Source organism: Schistocerca americana, chromosome 7 (assembly GCF_021461395.2).
Source record: "Schistocerca americana isolate TAMUIC-IGC-003095 chromosome 7, iqSchAmer2.1, whole genome shotgun sequence".
NCBI lineage: Eukaryota > Metazoa > Arthropoda > Insecta > Orthoptera > Acrididae > Schistocerca > Schistocerca americana.
The window spans coordinates 551,818,987-551,839,386 of record NC_060125.1 but is presented as its reverse complement, the minus strand read 5'-3'; the positions used below and the strand labels follow the sequence as shown (position 1 = coordinate 551,839,386).

At 37.1% G+C, this 20,400-nt stretch overlaps 1 protein-coding gene across 1 annotated transcript in view; it reads right to left on the bottom strand.

Annotated features, from left to right (window-relative positions):
• Positions 1 to 9,506, bottom strand: part of LOC124621874 (alpha-N-acetylgalactosaminidase-like) — a 93,163-nt gene extending 83,657 nt beyond the window's left edge. The window contains 1 exon segment of the mRNA XM_047147339.1: positions 9,263 to 9,506. Coding sequence (XP_047003295.1) covers positions 9,263 to 9,420 — 158 coding nt within the window. The 5' untranslated portion in view covers positions 9,421 to 9,506.
• Positions 9,507 to 20,400: the final 10,894 nt, after the last annotated feature.

The window sequence follows — 20,400 nt, the reverse complement described above, 5'->3', positions numbered from 1 at the left end:
TCTGTTGATGTTCATCTTGTATCCTCCTTTCAAGACACTGTCCATTCCGTTCAGCTGCTCTTCCAAGTCCTATGCTGTCTCTGACAGAATTACAATGTCATCGGCGAACCTCAAAGTTTTTATTTCTTCTCCATGGATTTTAATCCCTACTCCGAATTTTTCTTTTGTTTCCTTTACTGCTTGCTCAATATACAGATTGAATAACATTGGGGAGAGGCTACAAACCTGTCTCACTCCCTTCCCGACCACTGCTTCCCTTTCATGCCCCTCGACTCTTATAACTGCCATCTGGTTTCTGTACAAATTGTAAATAGCCTTTCGCTCCCTGTATTGTTCCCCTGCCACCTACAGAATTTGAAAGAGAGTATTCCAGTCAACATTGTCAAAAGCTTTCTCTAAGTCTACAAATGCTAGAAACATAGGTTTGCCTTTCCTTAATCTATTTTCTAAGATAGATTGTTACATACTCTGTGGAAATGAAATCCCATGCTTCTTGACAGAGTGTAGGGGAATAATGAGGGAGACCCGCACCACCGTATTAGGCAAGGTCCTAACGGAGGTGATTTGCCGTTGCCTTCCTCTGACCATAATGGGGATGAATGATGATGATGATGATGACAAGACCACCCTGTCATCTCGGGGCAGGTGAATATCCCTGACCCCACCGGGAATCGAAACCGAGACCCCGTGCTCAGGAAGTGAGAACGTTACCGCGAGACCATGAGCGGCAGACACATATCCTTTAGAGATACTAACTTACAACACTCCTTAATAAGACAAAACTGCTCAGAACAAAATTCAGATTGCTTGATTAACCTCAAAACTCATAACTATACCTATCAGATATGCAACTCAACTTGTGTTAGGCATTATCCGTATCGTTTCAGGCAGGGGGGTACCTTCAGAGTCTCTGATGTTATTGAATTTAGCATCTGTTAAAATTCTGGAGTAAGTAAGAAACGCAATTTTTTTTGTTTTCTCCACAAACATTTCTCCCCTGAGATACAGGCCTCCAAAGATGACACACCGAACACCATTTTGAAGATGCAAATTTTGGAATTTTTTTTAAAATGCTGTATCTCTGTAACAGTTTAGAGTTTTTTTTTTTTTTTATTTGAAAGATAATTGCTTTATGATTAGAATGGTATCCTCCGTTTGGATACATCTGTCAAAGTTCTTTTACTGTCATCTTTTGAAGTTTTTTTACAATTTATAGGAAAACGTTAGATTTTTTCTGTTGATTAGGTATTGTCTGTAAAGAAGAGCTTCCACTTTTAAGTTGGACAGGCTTTATTTTAAAAAATCATTGTTTTTAACTTTCAAGGGTAATGTATATCTTCACTGAAGTTGTTTCTTACTAATTTCTTTGTTACAATGTTTATTTCTATTGTCTTTACTGCAGTTATTTCTTATCACTTTCTTTGTTGCAGTTATTTCTTTTCACTTTCATTGTTGCAGATATTCCTTACACTTTGTTGTAGTTTCTGTCAGTTTCTTTGTCGTGGTTATTCATTGCAGGTTTCTGTATTGTAGTTGTTCAGTGCTAATTTGTTTACTGAAGAGGCTTCTAAGAAATCAGACCATCCAGTAAGTTCTTTGTTGTCGTGAGGAATTTGCCAGTTGACACAGTTGCAGAGTGTTTTGTGAAAAGGACTGTCTGAAATGTCTTCTGACTGGGGCCACAGGAGAGTAAAGTGTGCTGACTATTTGCATATCCATAAAAGAGCAATATATAAGACAAACAAAAAACAGAATCTGTTCATGTTGTGAATAAGTGTTCTCATTTTAAGACTCTGTTTCAAAGTGAAGATGTTTCCAGTGATGACTTTTTGTGTTCCAAATGTTTTGGCAGAGTAACAACAATGATAGTATCTGAACGAGGTGAAGCCTCCAGTGGTGCAGAGTTGGCATCAATAGAGGAAGATTTAATACCCTGAATCAGTGAACTACAGAGGTAGGTGTTAGCCCTGTTAAGAAACCGTGGTCTTTGAAGTCGAGTTATAAGCTTTATGCATCAAGAAAGTGCAGACAAATTACTTAAGCTATGGATGAATACACTACAGCAGAAATGACCACACTCTTCAAAGCAGAAATTACATCTTCAAAAGAAAATGAACCAAAGCACTCTTGCACCTCTTGCCAGGAATTTTTCACAAATATCAATTCAGCTGTTGAATATTGTGCATCCTACCATGAAAAGATGCAAGTTTTAACTATTATTCCAGAGACATTTTCAAAGAAAACAATTTTGAATCATGTTCCATCAGTATCAAAGTACATGGTAGACATATCAAGAAATGTGAGGTCAGTAAAAGAAGCCTTTGGAAGACCAGATCCCTATTATGGTTATCCTTAAGAAGCAACTCAAGTTCAAATAGTGCAGTCATTTTATCTGGAAGATAAATGGGACTGTTCTCACCATAGTGCCAAAAAAAAAAAAAAAAAAAAAAAAAAAAAAGACACTATAACTGTAACAGTTGAAGGTGATAGAGTTGTGAAAGTGAAGAAGTACATGACTCCCAGTATTAAAGAAACTTTTGCAGTTTATAAGAGCAACTATATAAGTTCACATATTAGAAGATCAAAATTTTATGCACTATGATCTAAGTGGATAGTTCCACACCCACCTAGACATGTCTGTTTATGGGTGTACTGGGCAAATTTTGAACTTTGTGTGGTAACTTTGAAGAACTTAGTGGAGCATGTGACATATGACACCTTGGTTGGGCATGTAAAGTCATTAGCCGTCTGTGACGTAAAGTGAGAGACTTGTTTGTTTCAAGAATGTGGTGACTGCCCTGGAAAGGGAGGACTGTCTTTACAGACACTTGGCCTGGAAGACGTAGCACATCTCTCTGCAAAAATTACATATGCAACATGGCAGGAAAATAAACTAATTAAGAAAACTTACCTCTGACAGTTTCATTGATGAACCTGTAAATGATAAGTGAAAGCAGTAACACACCAGCATCTGAAGAAATTGCAACAACAACACATTGCAGAAGTGAAAGGGCATGTACAGGCTGAAGAACTATGTTTAGTGGTTCACTGTGATTTTGCTGAGAACTTGTCTGTAATTCTCCCACTAGAAGTACAAGGGTCTCACTGAAGTAATGACCAGGTTTCAATTTTTGCATATTCGGTTTTTACATATTTTCAAAACTAGACCACAAGTTTCGCACTTGTAAGTGATGACATAGGACATGACTCAGCACATGCTTTGCTAGCAATGAGCAAAATTCTTCAACTGCAAACTGAGGCAGAGGAGATCATCATTATTTCTGATGGAGCTCCAAGTCATTTTAAAAATCGTTACCAGCTGTTTGAATAGAGTAAGTCACTTGTGCCAAGTGGCTGGGTATACACTGCTACTGGTCATGGGAAGGGGCCTTGTGATGGTGTAGAAGGCCTGCTGAAGCACCATGCTACAAAACATAATCTTTCCAGGCCAAATACAGCTACAATTCAGAATGCTGAGGATTTTACGAGAGTCGTGAAATCTTACACATCCACAGCCCTCATTCTTTTGTCCAAAGAGGAAATCGAAGAATTCCGTGAGCAGAAAAACCAAGAATGGTCCAAACAAACTACTCCTTTCAAAGGAATTCAGAAGACACATTTTTGGACTCAAAGTGATGGGCGAAATCATATTGCATGCACTTTAAAGAGCAAGAAAGAGGAAGTTTCGTTCGTTCGGCCAACATCGACCAGCTGCTGGATATAAGTTTCCAGCTGAAGGACAGCAACAACATCATCAGTGCTCACTTCCTGTTCACAATGTTTTGAAGATTGTAAGTGCTCCAGTTCCTATTGATTCAACAGGAAGGCATCACGTATATCAAAGGAAGATAATACTGAAGCTGTGGAACACATTTATAATACACTGAATGGTTAATTTCAGTGCAAAACAGAGTGCACGAAGTTGTATAAATTGAAACCTTTAAGCCTTTGGACCTTTCACATACATTTTGGAACCATTTATAGGCCTAATGCTTGAAAAATGAGTCTCTTACTCATCTTTCAAAACTAAAATTATATTAAATAAGGCTAGGTTTTGATTTTTATGAGCCTGTTATGTGATAATAAAAAAGGTTTTATAAATGGAAAAAAATTAAATTGTTTATAAAACCTGTTCAACTTAAAAGTGGAAACTCTCCTTTTCGGGGAATGTAGAACTATATAATACTAATCAACAGAAAAAAATCAAAATTTTATGGATTGGCATTTTTGGAAAAAAAGACATAAATTATTAAAAAAGTTCAGAATGTCACAGTAAAAGAATTTTGACAGGTAAGTCCAAATGGAGGATCTCTTTGTAATTATAAAACAATTATCTTTCAAATTTAAAAAACCAACAAAATATCTAGAAACGCTTTAAAATTTTTTCCAAAATTCGCATCTTCAAAGTGGCATGCACAGTATCATCTTTGGAGTGCTGTACCTCAGAGCAGAAATTTTTCTGGAGAAAACAAAAAAAAACATGTGTTCCTTACTTAGTCTTTCATTTTAACATATGCTAAATTCAATATTATCCGAAACTATGAAGGTAAGATTTTTTCCCTAGCCTGCCTGAATTGATATGGACTATGCCGTTAGTAAAACAGCCTGAAAAATAATGTATAAAGACTGTGGGAAATAGCAATCTCATGAATACACCAGTATGACGTTAAATGAAAATCGAGATATAAGAAATGACCTAAAAGAACTGCGTGAGAAATTCATACAGATGTTTAGAACAATTGACGCAAATGAAACACATGACTGGGCACGCAATTTAGATGTTACAAATACTAGCAAATTTTTTTCATCCATGACATTACTGAGAGGGACTGCCCAGCAATCATTTCAGAACTTCAAGCTAAAACGTCTTGCGACTGGGATGAAATTTCATCTAAGCTGTTAAAGAGGAGAATTAGTAAAGCCTCTGACACACCTCCCTTTGGCATGGAGTCTTCCCTGATCTTTTGAAAACCACAGAAATCCTACCAGTGTATAAGGGAATAAAAACTGATATCAAAAACTATAGGCCAATATCATTAACTTCAGAGCTCGGAAAATTACTACAGAAAATAATATTAAATCAATTTGAGGAATATTTCCTCAAACATAATTTGTTCAACAATTTACACCTTGACTGTAGAAAACAAATATCTACTGTAACAGCAGTACCAACTTTTATACATTAAATATTAAACAAGCTAGATGAAGGAGACAAGGTAACAGGCACCTTCCTGGATATGAGTATATCTTTCGGTACCGTCTATCATACAATTCTACTGCATAAATTAGAAGCATACGTGAGAAGAGGTGTAGCCTTACAACTACAAACCTATCCATTGAAAGACAGAAAACAATGTGTCTAGCAACTTATAAAAGGAATGAAATCCACAAGATGCCTCAATGTGGTGTGCTGCAAGAAAGTACAGCTATTGGGGTCTTTTCTGTTTCTTGTGTATGTTAATGATTAACTGAACCCCAAAACTGCAGGGTTGTGAGCTATGCTGATGACACATCTTTTATCAGCTGGATCCGTGATACGCAAACTACTACGAACAGTAGTGTAATGAATTTTATTTTTCTGTCAAGTTATCTAATGGCAAATGAGCTACTTATAAATAAAGAGAAGACAGTAACAATGCAATTTCTGCTTAGCTATAACCAGAACATAAATAGTACTCAACTTACAGCTCAACTGCCCCTTAGCCACACAAGCAAACACAATTTTTTGGGTACAATTGTTGATAAACACATCATGGAAAGAATGTACAGACCATATTTGTAAGAAAATCAGTACAAATGTAGGCTGTATGTACTGAAACACTTAATTTCACAATGCAATAGATGAGATTTACTGTTTGTTTATACCGTTATAAAAGAATGTTCTGAAAATCATCGGTAAAACTATGAGCATCTGAACTCATTTTCTCTGATAAATTACAGAAGTTATTAATCGGCTAGTACCGTGGCCATGGGAGCATGCGTTTTGGTGTCTGTGTGTGTAAATGTGTGTACTATTCGTGGAAAAGAAAGTTAACTGCTCGAATGCTAGTGTGAATGCCAATTTCTGTTATGTGTTACTGTGCTCCACATATCTATCCGCTATAAGTGAGTGCCTGCCTTTATCTAATTTTAGGTAATGAACATATCAACAACCTGTGAATATATCTAGACTTTCTAAAACCAATTCTTAATACACCAATGTCACAGTTTTATAACGTGCAGCAACAAGCTCTTCAGTAGCTCTATGAATTATTTAAACCTTACTTTCCGACTTCACAATGCTTTATTAAATGCGCAAACAAAGCTGACACTTGGCGCAGTGTCTGATGGGAGCGACTGTAAATGGGAAATGCCTTTATAGTTGCTCCTGTCAGCCACCACGCCATGTGTCAACTTTGTTTGTGCATATAATAGTTCCACTTGGGATCCAGGATATTCTATATGTTTTCTTAATGTCATTTCTAATTATATCTCTACATCTATACTCTGCAAGCCACTGCGAAGCTCATAGCAGAGGGTACGTCCCACTGTACCAGTTATTAGGTCTTCTTTCCATTCCATTCATGTATAGAGCATGAGAAAAAAATGCCCAATCTAATGTCTCTATGCGTGGATGCTGTAATTAATCTAATTTTATCATCATGAACTCTATGGAAGCAATATGTGGTTCTTCAGTTCAGTATGTTTGCTTTTAAAAATATTATTAATTATTCCTCCACAGATCATATAATATTGACACAAGATTTGTCATCATAAAACAATGGTAGTAAATAGCTCAAATATATAGAAAAATTGAAAACATAGGGATATTTTTATGAGGGTAAGGCAGGTGGTTGGCTGAGTCCTTGCTGAAGAAACTATCCTGGCATTAGCCTGGATTGATTTAGGAAAAGAATGGAAGCCTAAACTAGAAGGAGTTGACAGAGCAAATTCCATGCTTCTGAATATAACGTCAGTCTCTTAAAAATAGCACCGCATCTTTCAGTTGGTCCCTGTTGTAAATTATTCTTTTGTCCAAACACAATTTGCACGGTTGCCTTTAAGTTCAACAGGTAGTTGTGGTACTGTGTTCACACATTCGCACAGGCAAATGTTTTGAATACACCCAATCTATTACAATGATGCATTTGCAACTATGTAATGCACAAAAATCCACAAAGTCCCTCTGGAGTGCAAAAAGTTTTACACCAGGTAAGAAATACTACACCATATTCATAATGATCCATGCTACAGGAAACTAACTAACAATACATGGAAGAACATGGGAAAACAATCCACGAATATATACAAACCAGTTAGTAATGTGCTAAATATGCTGTTTAGTTAGTTTAGGAGAGTGTTGTCAACTATATTGTATATTGCATGCAAGTCAATCATTACTGAAACTGACATGTTCCACACCCACGAGAATTGTCTCATTTTTGGGTCCATGGAACAAAAATTGAATCTAATCTAATCTAGTAGGTTCAGATACCAGGGACTGTACTTCTTGGAATAAACATACTCCCTTAAATATGGTTAAATCGTCTGACAAAGGAAAATAATCCTATGGGTGCAATGACCATGAAGTTCATAAACATATAACAATAATTTTAAAGCATAATACACTATGTAACACAATGGGCATGTCATTCATATTTCCTATGGGAACAGCTTGTAGAAGAGTGTGAAGAACTTTGGTAATGTCTTATGGCGTTAGTCAAGTGTAACAAGAAAAATGAAAACATACCAGAATATCTGAGAAGTGTATTGATTGGAAAATATAGCTGGTGGATGTTTTTGATTTGGCTCAAAGCCATAAAAAATATCACAATGGAGACATATTGTTAATGTAGGGCACACAAGAAGAAAATTCTGAACGGACTGACAAACAGTGATAGACATGACAATCAGTTTTAACATTTCGGGCACTCTGCTATTAGCTCATTTGCCTAATGCACTTTTCTCCCTTTTTTAAATATATTTTTATACTCACTATATCAGAGAACACAACAATAATTTCCACTGTTCAATTGCACAGATTCGATTGGTTCAAAACTGACTGTAGACAGGAAAAATATGTCTCAAAAATTATTTAATATATACTTATGTCATTGATACAGGGGACATAGATTATGTATATCCTTCAGATTCTGTATGTAAAATTATGGCTTATGTTTATACCATGATCTCCAAACTGAATGCATCTACTATTTGGCAAGGCACAGTAAGAATATAAATAATTTTATTTTGACAGTGCTTCTCACTACTTGTAAGCATCACTGCTTCTGTCAGACCCACATTATTATAGTTGGCCTGCAGCATTTCCTTTCACGCACCTTCTCCAAAACACCTACACACCCTAAAAGTCTGTGCAAGTTATGTTATTTTTAGACAGTATATAATTTTACGAACACAATAAAATCAATTTGTTTTCAATCCATTAATTAGGAGAAAAGAGTATGTGACAGATAACAGATTATAATTTACTTGAACTTGGAGCAAGGCAGTTCCAAATCTTTGAGAACTATGGAGAATTGCCTTCCAAGAAATTGTTACATTGTTTGCCTCATATAAGACACACATATTCATATTAAACACACCATCCTACGTTTATAAGGTAGTCATACTTGGTGAATCGTATGTGTCTCATTCCAAACACCGACTACATGCACACACAAAATAATTCCATGTGATATGATAGTTCTACTGCTGTTCATAAATTTTTGTGCTATGTCAACACCTCTGTTTTGAGTTAGGCTATGTGTAATTTACAGATCGTCTTCAAGTGATGACATTTAGAGTGCATGCCTACATGACACTCAGAAATTATTGTGGCACAAATCAAGACCACACTCCAGCTCCTTTTCACATTCATCACTTCAAAACTTTTATTTACCAAGTTCCTACAATTTGACACTACTGCTAATAGTACATTATTACTCCCCAAAACTAAATCTTCGATATTTTTTGGAATTATGTATGTATTCTTGTGGCAGATCCATTTCAGATAACATAAGTTCCACACCATACAGTTTGAATCGCACGGCAAGTTCGAGAAAAAGGTATCTTTGTGCAAGGTATCTCAAGGCAACAAGTGAACACTTTAAGCACGTTGAAATATAGCATGTTACAAAGTATTGTCTACTTTAAGTTGAACTCTACAGTTATAAAACAAAATAGCACAGGCAGTACTCTACGCAGAAATAACGTCTGACGTCGATCACTACTATTCATATATATATAAATGAAGGTGTCATTTAGTCACAGCCTCATAACTTACCTAATGCAGTTATCGGGATCGTTTTTACAATCGGTGTTACACCGAAACCTCTCCCAAGACAACCACCCCATAGGGGGTGTGCGAGCCAGTCCATTTTCAAGTGCTTCCACGAATGTCAACACCAAGCACAACACTGCGCACACCGCATCACGATTCATGATGCGTTACACTACCTGAAAATAAGAGATGTCATATAGTTTGTTTCACTCGCGCACCGTCTTCGCACACCACCGCTCACCGACTGACTGACTTTATGTAACTCCGAGCAGACTTGGCGCCTGGTGCGAGCGGCCGACTCCCACCACTGTCAGCATTCAACCTCACTTTCACCCGTCGGCCCCGTTCCCCGACGAAAAAAAAATGTAACTACGGCAAGTCTGACGCTTGTCAAGCCCAGAAAAACGACTGTAATACTTCGTGTCGATCAATCTTGCCCCGTTTCCCTCACGAACTGAATTCAGAAAGCATAATAAAATCAATTTCCGCGAAAAGTAAATACAATTAAACAAGGATTTTACACTAACACTCACTGCAACAGTTTAATCCACGTCCAACAATAATTTACAGATTAGGCATACTCATTGTCATTCCTGTCGTTTGATTCCGGTTTATGTATTTTAACGTGACATATTATTTATCCGTGATGTCATTGCTTATTTCTACATTTGTTTCACTTTATTTTTCTACTGAATCTCGACACATGCTTTTGTTGTACGACTTCCCTGACTCACAACAAAATAAACAAAAACCGTATTACATGTTGCCAATGGTACCAGAGATAAAATGATCAACACTCGAAAAACGTTGCGTTCGTAGCAAGCTATCTCCGTGTCGAATTTTTGTGACTGAGTGGTGTCTCCTATGGCTGATTTCTTTTACCAAATTTTAATTTAATTTAATGTTCATAAGTCGAAGGAAGGTAAGCACGGCGCAGGAGGCGCATAGCAGTCTAAATGTTAGGCATCGAATTCATACAAAGTGCGCATCATAGTTGTATTCCAAACAATCCCACAACTCCAGATTGTAGGCCAGAAATGAAACCATACGTATTTCACAAAATTTATTTTTTTCGATCACAATCAGAAGTAACAGCTATAAATCAACAAAAAATAAGTCTTACTCCAAAACCTGCTACGCTTGCAAGGAATGAACAGGGCACTCCATTGGTCGTTTTCTCGTTTCCACAAGATAAGTTCACAAAATCATAGAGTAAATATCTCTGGAGTGAGCATTCTCATGCGCAGAACAGATTTTGTGTTGTCAACATACATTGCCGGCCTGGTCACGTGTTCTCGGGACGTCGTGTGTTTGTCCGTATAGCGCGCTGTATATTTGGGATGTCACTGCATCTCTAGTACAGACGGATTCTTATCGTACGTGTAGTGGATTATTTATATATGTTGCGCAGACATTTTAACAGTATCCATACCGGGAGTAAACGAGCTACGTAACTTTTAAGGGCAAGTGATATTACATCCTGCTTCTTTGCGATAGGTGTCACCGTTCAGCTGCACTAGATTTTTCGTAGTTTTCGGTACGATACGGAACTTTATAGAATTACAGAGCCTGACGTACATTTTTGCAGCGATGGTCTTGCAAAACGACTTGACAGTACGCTAGCACTTTTGCAAGTATCCAATAAACACCGAATTTGCCTCACATTAGCGATTATATCCCTGCTAATTCGTCCTTTTTTCTGCTATTTATCTTCTCGTTTTTGCGACCTAAAGCACAATTTTTCTTACTGGCGACACTTTGAAGTATTTATTTAAGGCATTTTACGTGCTTGCTCCCAGTTTATTAAATAAATAGTAGTTGGCTGAGTAATCTATATACATAGTCGACAAGTCACTGATGAACGCATGGAGGATAGTATTTGCTGAAACAACTAACCATTCCCTTTCCTGTTCCACTGGCAAATTTACGAGAGGAAGCGATTGTTTGTAAGCTTTCGTACGAGCCGTAATATCTACTATATAGTCATAAAAACGTAGAAAAATAGGTCTACAGAATTAAGCTTTAATTATAATGCGTCTCGAAATTTTTAAACATATACGGTGTCCCTTACTAATATGATAACTATAATTAGAGCTACATGGTATGTACCCATGAAAAGTTACTATCCATCCTTTCATATATTTTTCTTTGCATCCGTTGCAACAACAGTAACTCACCATCGCTATTACACTATCAACAAACGGTGAAACACAACAAAAACTCTCGATATTATAAACTTCAAACGCTGCAGAAAGCACACACGCACAGCGAAGTCCCGAAAACACGTGACAATCCTGGTTTAATGTTGACAACATACGCAGAACGCAATGCTCACTCCAGAGATATTTGCTCTATGCAGAAAATCAGCGTTTTCAGAGTCTATAAGTACTACGCCGTGAAGCTTTTATTTCACTTCTTGCGGTGATATTTCTATTGACAGAAGAAGAAACACTATGGATCACAAAAAACCACAAAATAAACAAAATCACGTCGAATTGATGGAATACCAACAAAAGACACCAAATATTGCACCTAACCTAGAGTGAATAGGGACATGAAGGTGAATAGAGACAAACACTGGGAAAATTTAACTAAATGAAGCTTCACGTTTTTTTCGTTTTCTCGAGTTTTCGTTTAAAGTGTAGGATCAGTGCATTTAACATGGCCAGCCTGTTGTCTACAAAATGTTTTGCCGCAAAAATCGTGTTTTTATCATGTTGGCAGTCATTTTAACCTGCTTTAATCTGCACTAAATTGTTATACTTCTTAAACTGTTGCATGATGCTAGCTAGTGACTGGATTTACGTTTTACTGGAGTTATATTCTCAGTTCATTGTATTTTGGGGTAAGTACTTGTACATAATAAATGCAATGGTGGAGCACATGATATTGCAAAAGCAGTAATGGACAAGAAAAAATGGCGATAAAGAATTAGAAGAACAGAAAAGTGGTAATTTAGCAATGGAGAAGAAAGATGGCGCTGAAATAAAAAAATTGCAAAAAAGTAATCCATACCAGTATGTATCCTAATGTGTTAAGTATTTTTGATATAGAAAGCAATTAAAAATCAAATACTTTTGTGGTGTTGTTATGATTGATAAATTACATAATAAACAAAAAAGTACTCTGGAATAGTTAATTTTGACACATCTAATTTTGTTGCTACTCATTGGATATGCTATTATAAGAACAAAGATAAAAAATTGTGTTTGATTCATTCGAAGGAAATATTCCTGAACAACTGTTTAAATATCTTGGCTCAAGTGAGTTGTACTACAATACACTGGTGTCCAAAATTAAAGCAACAGACGGTAATTTTACAAGGTTGCGTTTATTTTGGCACAAAACAATATAAATAGGTGATAAGAGAGTGGAAACAATGCAAAGAATACACAACGTGAACAACTGCAACATGAGTAACAGTAGACAAAACTTTTCTTCGTTTTTTCCAACTTAACGGGTTTGCACACACATTACGACAACTGGTTAATGTACTCAGAGTGTGTCTACTTCTGGCAGCTATGCTGTGAACGATGTCATCAATCTCATGTTGAGGCAATAACGCCCAGTCTTCCTGCAGAGCTACTCACAAGTTTTTGGAAAATGGCTGGTGGAAGCTCACATGATGCAACCCATCTTCCCATGCATCCCATACATGCTCTATGGGATTCAAATCAGGAGATCGAGCAGACCATGCTATTTGTACGATATCTTCAATTTCCAAGAGAACATTAACCACCTGTGCTCCATGAGGTCGAGCATTATCGTCCATCAATGAGAGGTCTGGGCTCACAGCACCTCACAACAACAGCACATGAGGTCCAGAGATCTCTGTACAATACCTGACAGCAGCTAAACCTTGCTGATTCACTTGTACAATTTCATGAAGAGATGCTCGTGTGGTTAACATAATCCCTACCCACACCATTAGGGACCCTGCTTGGTATTTGTCTCTTTCCACAGTATTTGAGTCCCGAAATCGAGTCCACGTTCCCTCCAGATGCGAATCCGTCGAGAATCACTCTACAGACCACATAGGGACCCATGTGTAAAAAGAACAGTAGCCCATTGTTAGACCATCTAGGTGGCGTGCTGACAATTCGACTCTAGATGTTCCCTTCTGCAAAGACATGAAAGAGGTACACAACCAGCAGGTCTCCGACAATAAAGGCTACTCTTCCAAAGTGTTCTGTACACCGTTTGTCTCGATACAACACGTCTAGTGGATACTGCAAGGTCAGATGCCAGTAGCTGTACAGTACCAAGGCAGTACTGCCATGCCCTTATAGGCAAATAAAGGTCTTCTGTTTCTGATGTCACAAATGATCGGCCCTGCCCTGGTCTTCACGACACAGTTCTGGTCTCTATAAACCGTCGCCACATCTGAGAAACAACGGAGCGATTCACATTAAGCTATCAGGCTACATCAGTTTGCGACTGTCCTGCTTCCATTCTTCCTATCGCCCTCCACCACAGGCAGTCAGGTAGGCGTCTTCTCTGTGCCATACTGCACCATATGTGACTGTGTATACAGCAATTGTGGCTGAGAGACTATACGGCAAACATGATCCCATTTGATAGATGCCCTGACGTCATTGTTGGTGTGGTTATGCATTGACCGGAAAGTCAGTTTCCGTGCAGAACACGATCGTATAGACGTCTGTTACATCGATAATTAGAATCAAAACAGCGAAATAGCGGTTGTTGCTTTAATTTTGGACACCAGCGTTGACAACGAAACAACATTTTAAAGAAGTAATTTGTGGCTATTTGAGTATATTTATTTTAAAACTGATGTCAGATAATAATAACTTAGATGAAATTTACAGTGAAGCGCCAAAGAAACGGGTATAGGCATGCATATGCAAATATAGAAATATGTAAGCAGACAGAATATGGTGCTGTGGTAGGCAACGCCTATACAAGACAACAAGTCTCTGGCACAGTTGTTAGACTGGTTACTGCTGCTACAAGCTGGACTTGTGGGAGTGTTTGGGATACAGCTATGAAGCGTACTTTGTACACTTTTGATGCACAATATTTACACTGCTATGTGCCGCCAGAATCATGATTACCTTCCTTCAACTTATAAACATTAAATTTAATTAAAATCTGGTAAAGGAAATCAGCCGTGGGAGACACTGGCAGGATATCAAGATTTAAGTGAGTTTGAACGTGGTGTTATAGTCAGAGCACAAGGGATTCGACACAGCCTCTCCGAGGTAGTGATGAAGTGGGGATTTTCCCACATGACCATTCCACCAGTGTACCATGAATATCAGGAATCTGGTAAAACATCAAATCTCTGACATCGCTGCGGCCGGAAAAAGATCTTGCATGAACAGGACAAACGACAACTGAAAAAAATTATTCAATGTGACAGAATTTCAACCCTTCCACAAATTGCTGCAGATTCCAATGCTGGGCCATCAACAACTGTCAGCATGTGAACCATTCAACGAAACATCATTGATATGGGCTTCTGGAACTGTAGGCCTAATCATGTACCCTTAATCACTGCACGACGCAAAGCCTTACGCCTCGCCTGGCCCCATCAACACCGACAGTGGACCGTTGATGACTGGAAACATGTTTCCTGGTCGGTCGAGTCTCGTTTAAAATTGTATTGAGCAGATGGATGTGTACGGTTATGGAGACAACCTCATGACCCATGGACCCTGCATGTCAGCATGGGACTGTTCAAGCTGGTGGAGGCTCTGTAAAGGTGTGGGGCATGTTCGGTTGGAGTGATATGGGACCCCTGATATGAGTAGATACAACTCTGTCAGGTGACATGTACGTAAACATCCTGTCTGATCACCCGTATCTATTCATGTCAATTGTGCATTCTGATAGACTTGGGAAATTCCAGCAGGACAATGCAACACCCCACACCTCCAGAATTGCTACAGAGTGGCTTCAGGAACACTCTTCTGAGTATAAACACTTAAGTTGTCCACCAAACCCCCCAGACATGAACATTATTGAGTATATCTGGGATGCCTTGCAATGCGCTGTTCAGAAAAGATCTCAACCCCCTCATACTCGTATGGGTTTATGGACAGCCCTGCAGGATTCATGGTGTCAATTCCCTCCAGCAGTACTTGAGACATTAGTTGAGTCCATGCCACATCGTTTTGCGGCATTTCTGCGTACTTGTGGGGGACCTACACGATATTAAGCAGGTGCATCAGTTTCTTTGTCTCTTCAGTGTAAAGTATAGTAAATTAAAATTTTGAAAAAAGCTGCAGCCTAAAAGTGGCATGAATAATGGGAAAATGAACTTAAATGAAACTGATCTAAAAATAGAAAATTTAATCAAATAATTTTGTAAGTAATTACATTCCATTTTTAAAGTAAGTAATGGGTATGTTGATTTTAAAGGTAGAAGATTAGCAGATTTAAAAGATTCATTAAGCGGTTATGATGCAGCTACCAAACATTACTTTGGAAAAGAATATGTTACAAGACCTGAATATACAAGTTTTTCAACGCATCTTAGTAATTGTGTCACTGCAAAATACACACACCAAAAAAAATTTTGCATCACCTCAGTTCTGAGAGTTTCGGAACCTGTACAAAAACTAAAATAGAGACCAATATAAACATCATTTCTGCCCTTTTTACTGCTCATGAAAACCACACATTGCATGTTGTACCACCATACATTGAGGCCTTCAGAGGTGGTGGTCCAGATTGCTGTACACACTGGTACTTCTAATACCCAGTAGCACGTCCTCTTGCACTGATGCATGCCTGTATTTGTCGTGGAATACTACCCACAAGTTCAGCAAGGTACTGTAGGCCCAGATTGTCCCACTCCTCAACTGCGATTCGGTGTAGATCCCTCAGAGTAGTTGGTGGGTCACGTCGTCCATAAACAACCCTTTTTCATCTATCCCAGGCATTTTCGACGGGGTTCATGTCTGGAGAACATGCTGGCCACTCTAGTCGAGCGATGTCGTTATACTGAAGGAAGTCATTCACAAGATGTGCACGATGTGGGACCGAATTGTCGTCCATGAAGACAAATGCCTCAGCAATATGCTGCCGATATGGTTGCACTATCAGTTGCAGGATGGCATTCATGTATTGTACAGCCGTTACAGCGCCTTCCATGACCACCAGCGGCATACATTGCTTCCACATAATGCCACCCCAAAACAGCAGGGAACCTCCACCTTGTTGCACTTGCTGGACAGTGTCTAAGGCGTTGAGCCTAACTGGGTTACCTCCAAACACGTCTCAGACGATTGTGTGGTTGAAGGCATATGTGACACTCATCAGTGAAGAGAACTTGATGCCAATCCTGAGCAGTCCATTCAGCATGTTGTTGGGCCCTCTGTACTGTGCTGCATGGTGTCGTGGTTGCAAAGATGGATCTCGCCACGGACATTGGGAGTGAAGTTGCGCATCATGCAGCCTATTGTGCACAGTTTGAGTCGTAACACGACGTCCTGTGGTTGCACGGAAAGCATTATATGGTGGTGTTGCTGTCAGGGTTCCTCCAAGCCATAATCCATAGGTAGCGGTCATCCACTGCAGTAGTAGCCCTTGGGCGGTCTGAGTGAGGCATGTCACTAACAGTTCCTGTCTCTCTGTATCTCCTCCATGTGCAAACAACATTGCTTTGGTTCACTCTGAGATGTCTGGACACTTCCCTTGTTGAGAGCCCTTCCTGACACAAAGTAACAATGCGGACGCAATAGAACCGCGGTATTGACCGTCAAGATATGGTTGAGCTACTGACAACAGAAGCTGTGTACCTCCTTCCTGGTGGAATGACTGGACTGATCGGTTGTCAGACCCCGTCCGTCTAATAGGCGCTGCTCATGCATGGCTGTTTACCTCTTTGGGAAGGTTTGGTGACATCTCTGAACAGTCAAGGGGACTGTGTCTGTGATACAATATCCACAGTCAACATCTATCTTCAGGAGTTTTGGAAATTGGGGTGATGCAAAACTTTTTTTGATGTGTGTATGTCAATGAAAAAGCTTTTACAGATTATTTCAGAGAGTCAGATTTAATGCTATTCTTAAACAAATTGAGCAGACTTCATGCTAGACTGTATGACAAACAGAAACTGAAATTTAATTTTGTTACTTGTGATGAAGTATAAAAATACACATTTGGTTATGATGTGAAAATCATGAGAATTACTATGTTTGAAGCAAATGTAATGGTGACCTGGCACCTACTAATTTTAAAACAAAAATATATAATGTCGATGAACTGCAAATTTTACACCCAACACAATTTAGTAACCCTTCACTTGAAATGAAAATGAATGATAAAATATTTACATCTCTAAATCAATCTGTTAAAGCAGTACTGTTTAGGCGAATAACTCTTGTTTGATGATTATTTTTAGAACCAAATGACGATAATAGCATGGATCAATAAATTTAAATCTTATTAATGTTTAAAGTATATAAGTGGTCAATCACATCTGGTGCTTGAAGTGCAAAAAATTTATTGAAACACAAAATACTTAAAGAGTAAGAACTAAAAATGGAAGACAAAAAATTGGACATCTATGCACAATATGTAAAACTAAAAAGTGTAAATTTGTTAAAATTTTTTGTAGATATAGAGGTGGGTGATTCACCCAGACCTTCAAATGTTTGTTGAGGAATTATTAATGCATTATATATACAAATGAGAAAAAATTGTGAAAGAAGAAGTGTTGTTTTTTGGGTATAGGTGGCTCATGTTAAGCTGATCTAGTAGAAATGGATTCTGGGAATTTGAAACATAGATAAAGTATTTATATATTTATTAATTGTTAATGTTTTTCAAAATTTGCTTGAACTATACCACTTAAAGATAAACCTAGTACAAATATTCCAGAAACTTGTCAAAAAATTTAAAACTAAGATGTCCAAGAAATTTAAAATCAAATAATGGTAAAGAATTCTACAACAAAGATTTTCAACACATAATGATAATTATAGCATTAATCAATATTCTACTTCCACTACATTAAAAGCACCTGTTGTTAAAAATCTAATGAAACTCTTAAAGACAAGATGTGGAAAAAGTTGCTCTTCAAGTGGATTGAACTACCTGAAAAACTGGTTGATGAATCATTAAATGAAGTATTCAACAATAAAAATGAAGGCAACAGGAGTAAATGACGAAAAGTACAAGCCAACCTTCATTGTACTTAATGATAAACCTGATATACAGAATTGACAATAAATTTAGAATTAGTAAACTTATAGAATTTTTGAAATAGGATACACTCCTAATTGGTCAATAGAAATTGTTGAAATTGAAGATTTTGTTCATTCTGATCAAATCACGTCTAAATTAATGGTACTGGATGGAGAAAAAATAAAAGGAAATTTTTATGAGTACGAACTATAGAAAACTAATTATCTTGCTGTATATCTAGTTGGGAAAATTTTGAGAAATTAAGGCAATCAAATGTGTGTTATATGGTTCAGATTTGATAATTCACATAATAGTTTCATAAAAGTGACAGTTAAACAGTGTTTAGACTGTTTCAAACATTTCTTTCATCTTGTTAAATTTATTGCTCAGTATATCCAATAATTAATGAAACATAATTTATGTAAAAATTAATATTCTGATTCAATTCTTCATTCATTTCACTGTACAAGTTAATCGAGTTTAGGTTACAAATGGTTCAAATGGCTCTAAGCACTATGGGACTTAACATCTGAGGTCATCAGTCCCCTAGACTTGAACTTCTTAAACCAAACTAACATAAGGACATCACACATATGCATGCCTGATGCAGGATTCTAACCTGCGACTGTAGCAACAGTGCAGTTCCAAACTGAATCGCTTAGAACCGCTAGGCCACAGCGGCCGGCTTTGGGTTACATTGTATTCTTATGATTTCTTCACCATTTCAATGTGTGTCTGGAAGTACAGTTAACCATGTTTATAGCTTTCTCCTCTGACATCCAGTCACATAGTAACCATACTCAAACTCATTATCAAATAAATGAAGAATAACAAACATATTTCCAAAATTATTTTTTATACATTGTACAACGACAATTGTACTACAAGCAATTCTTCATGTAGTTTTCAAGCTTCAAATTGTTTTTGTCAAGATACAGTGATAAATTTGGTTCTTTTTTGTCATTAGTTAAACCCAACGACTTGCTGGGTTTTGATATATTTTCAGATTTGGGTTATCATCACTATCTAATTGTTTTCGAACTGCATCATCAGTATCTTTATACTCCAATATCTTTAGCTTCAAACCAAGAATCATTCCCTTTACCAATTATCACAAACACTACTTTGTTATTATACACAATCCTCTTGTTATTCTTCCTCTTGTTGTTCTGAAATATATTCATTTAAGATGCTTCAGCAATACTGTACTTGGGAATTTTTCCATTTAATAGAAAACAAATTTATTAGATTTCTTATCTTTATTAAGAGAATTTAAAATATATATTAATGTATCGTGCAATACAAATGAGGAATATAACACTTTAATATTTTCTATTTGTATTTTATCCTGCTGATGATGATTCCACATTAATAGATGAATTAACTAATAAGAATGTGAATTATTATAAAATTGAAATGGAGAAGAAATATGTATTGTTCATGAATATTACAAAAAACATAGCAAACATTTGTATTCTGCTCTATTCCCAAATATTTATTTAAATAATTAAACATTGGTTTCCTTTTCTCTATTTACTTCAGTATATTCTGCGCTGTAACTTTTTAAAGAATCTAGTAAATGTTCCTTTTTTATTATCCACAGTTTTCCAGCCTCTGGTACACTGGAAACTGAAATACTATAATGAATAAAACAAGAAATATCATTAATAACTAATAAACTTTTCTCTTAAAATATCTCTCTTCTGGAAATAGATAGTTACATATTTTGAAATAAGAGATAAATGTAATAAATGGGGAGACTAAGCGCAAGCAAATTAAAAGCTAGACCAAAATAAATAGGCCTGAAAGATTATTCTAAAATGAGAAAACAACAACTTATTGACCTTATTAGGAATAAAATCACCAATAACAATAATAATGAACTATCAGCTAAAGAGCAACAACTTATTTATCCTATGCAAAAACATTTATATTTTAGTCAATTATATCAATTTTATTTAAAAATGAATCATATGGAGATACAG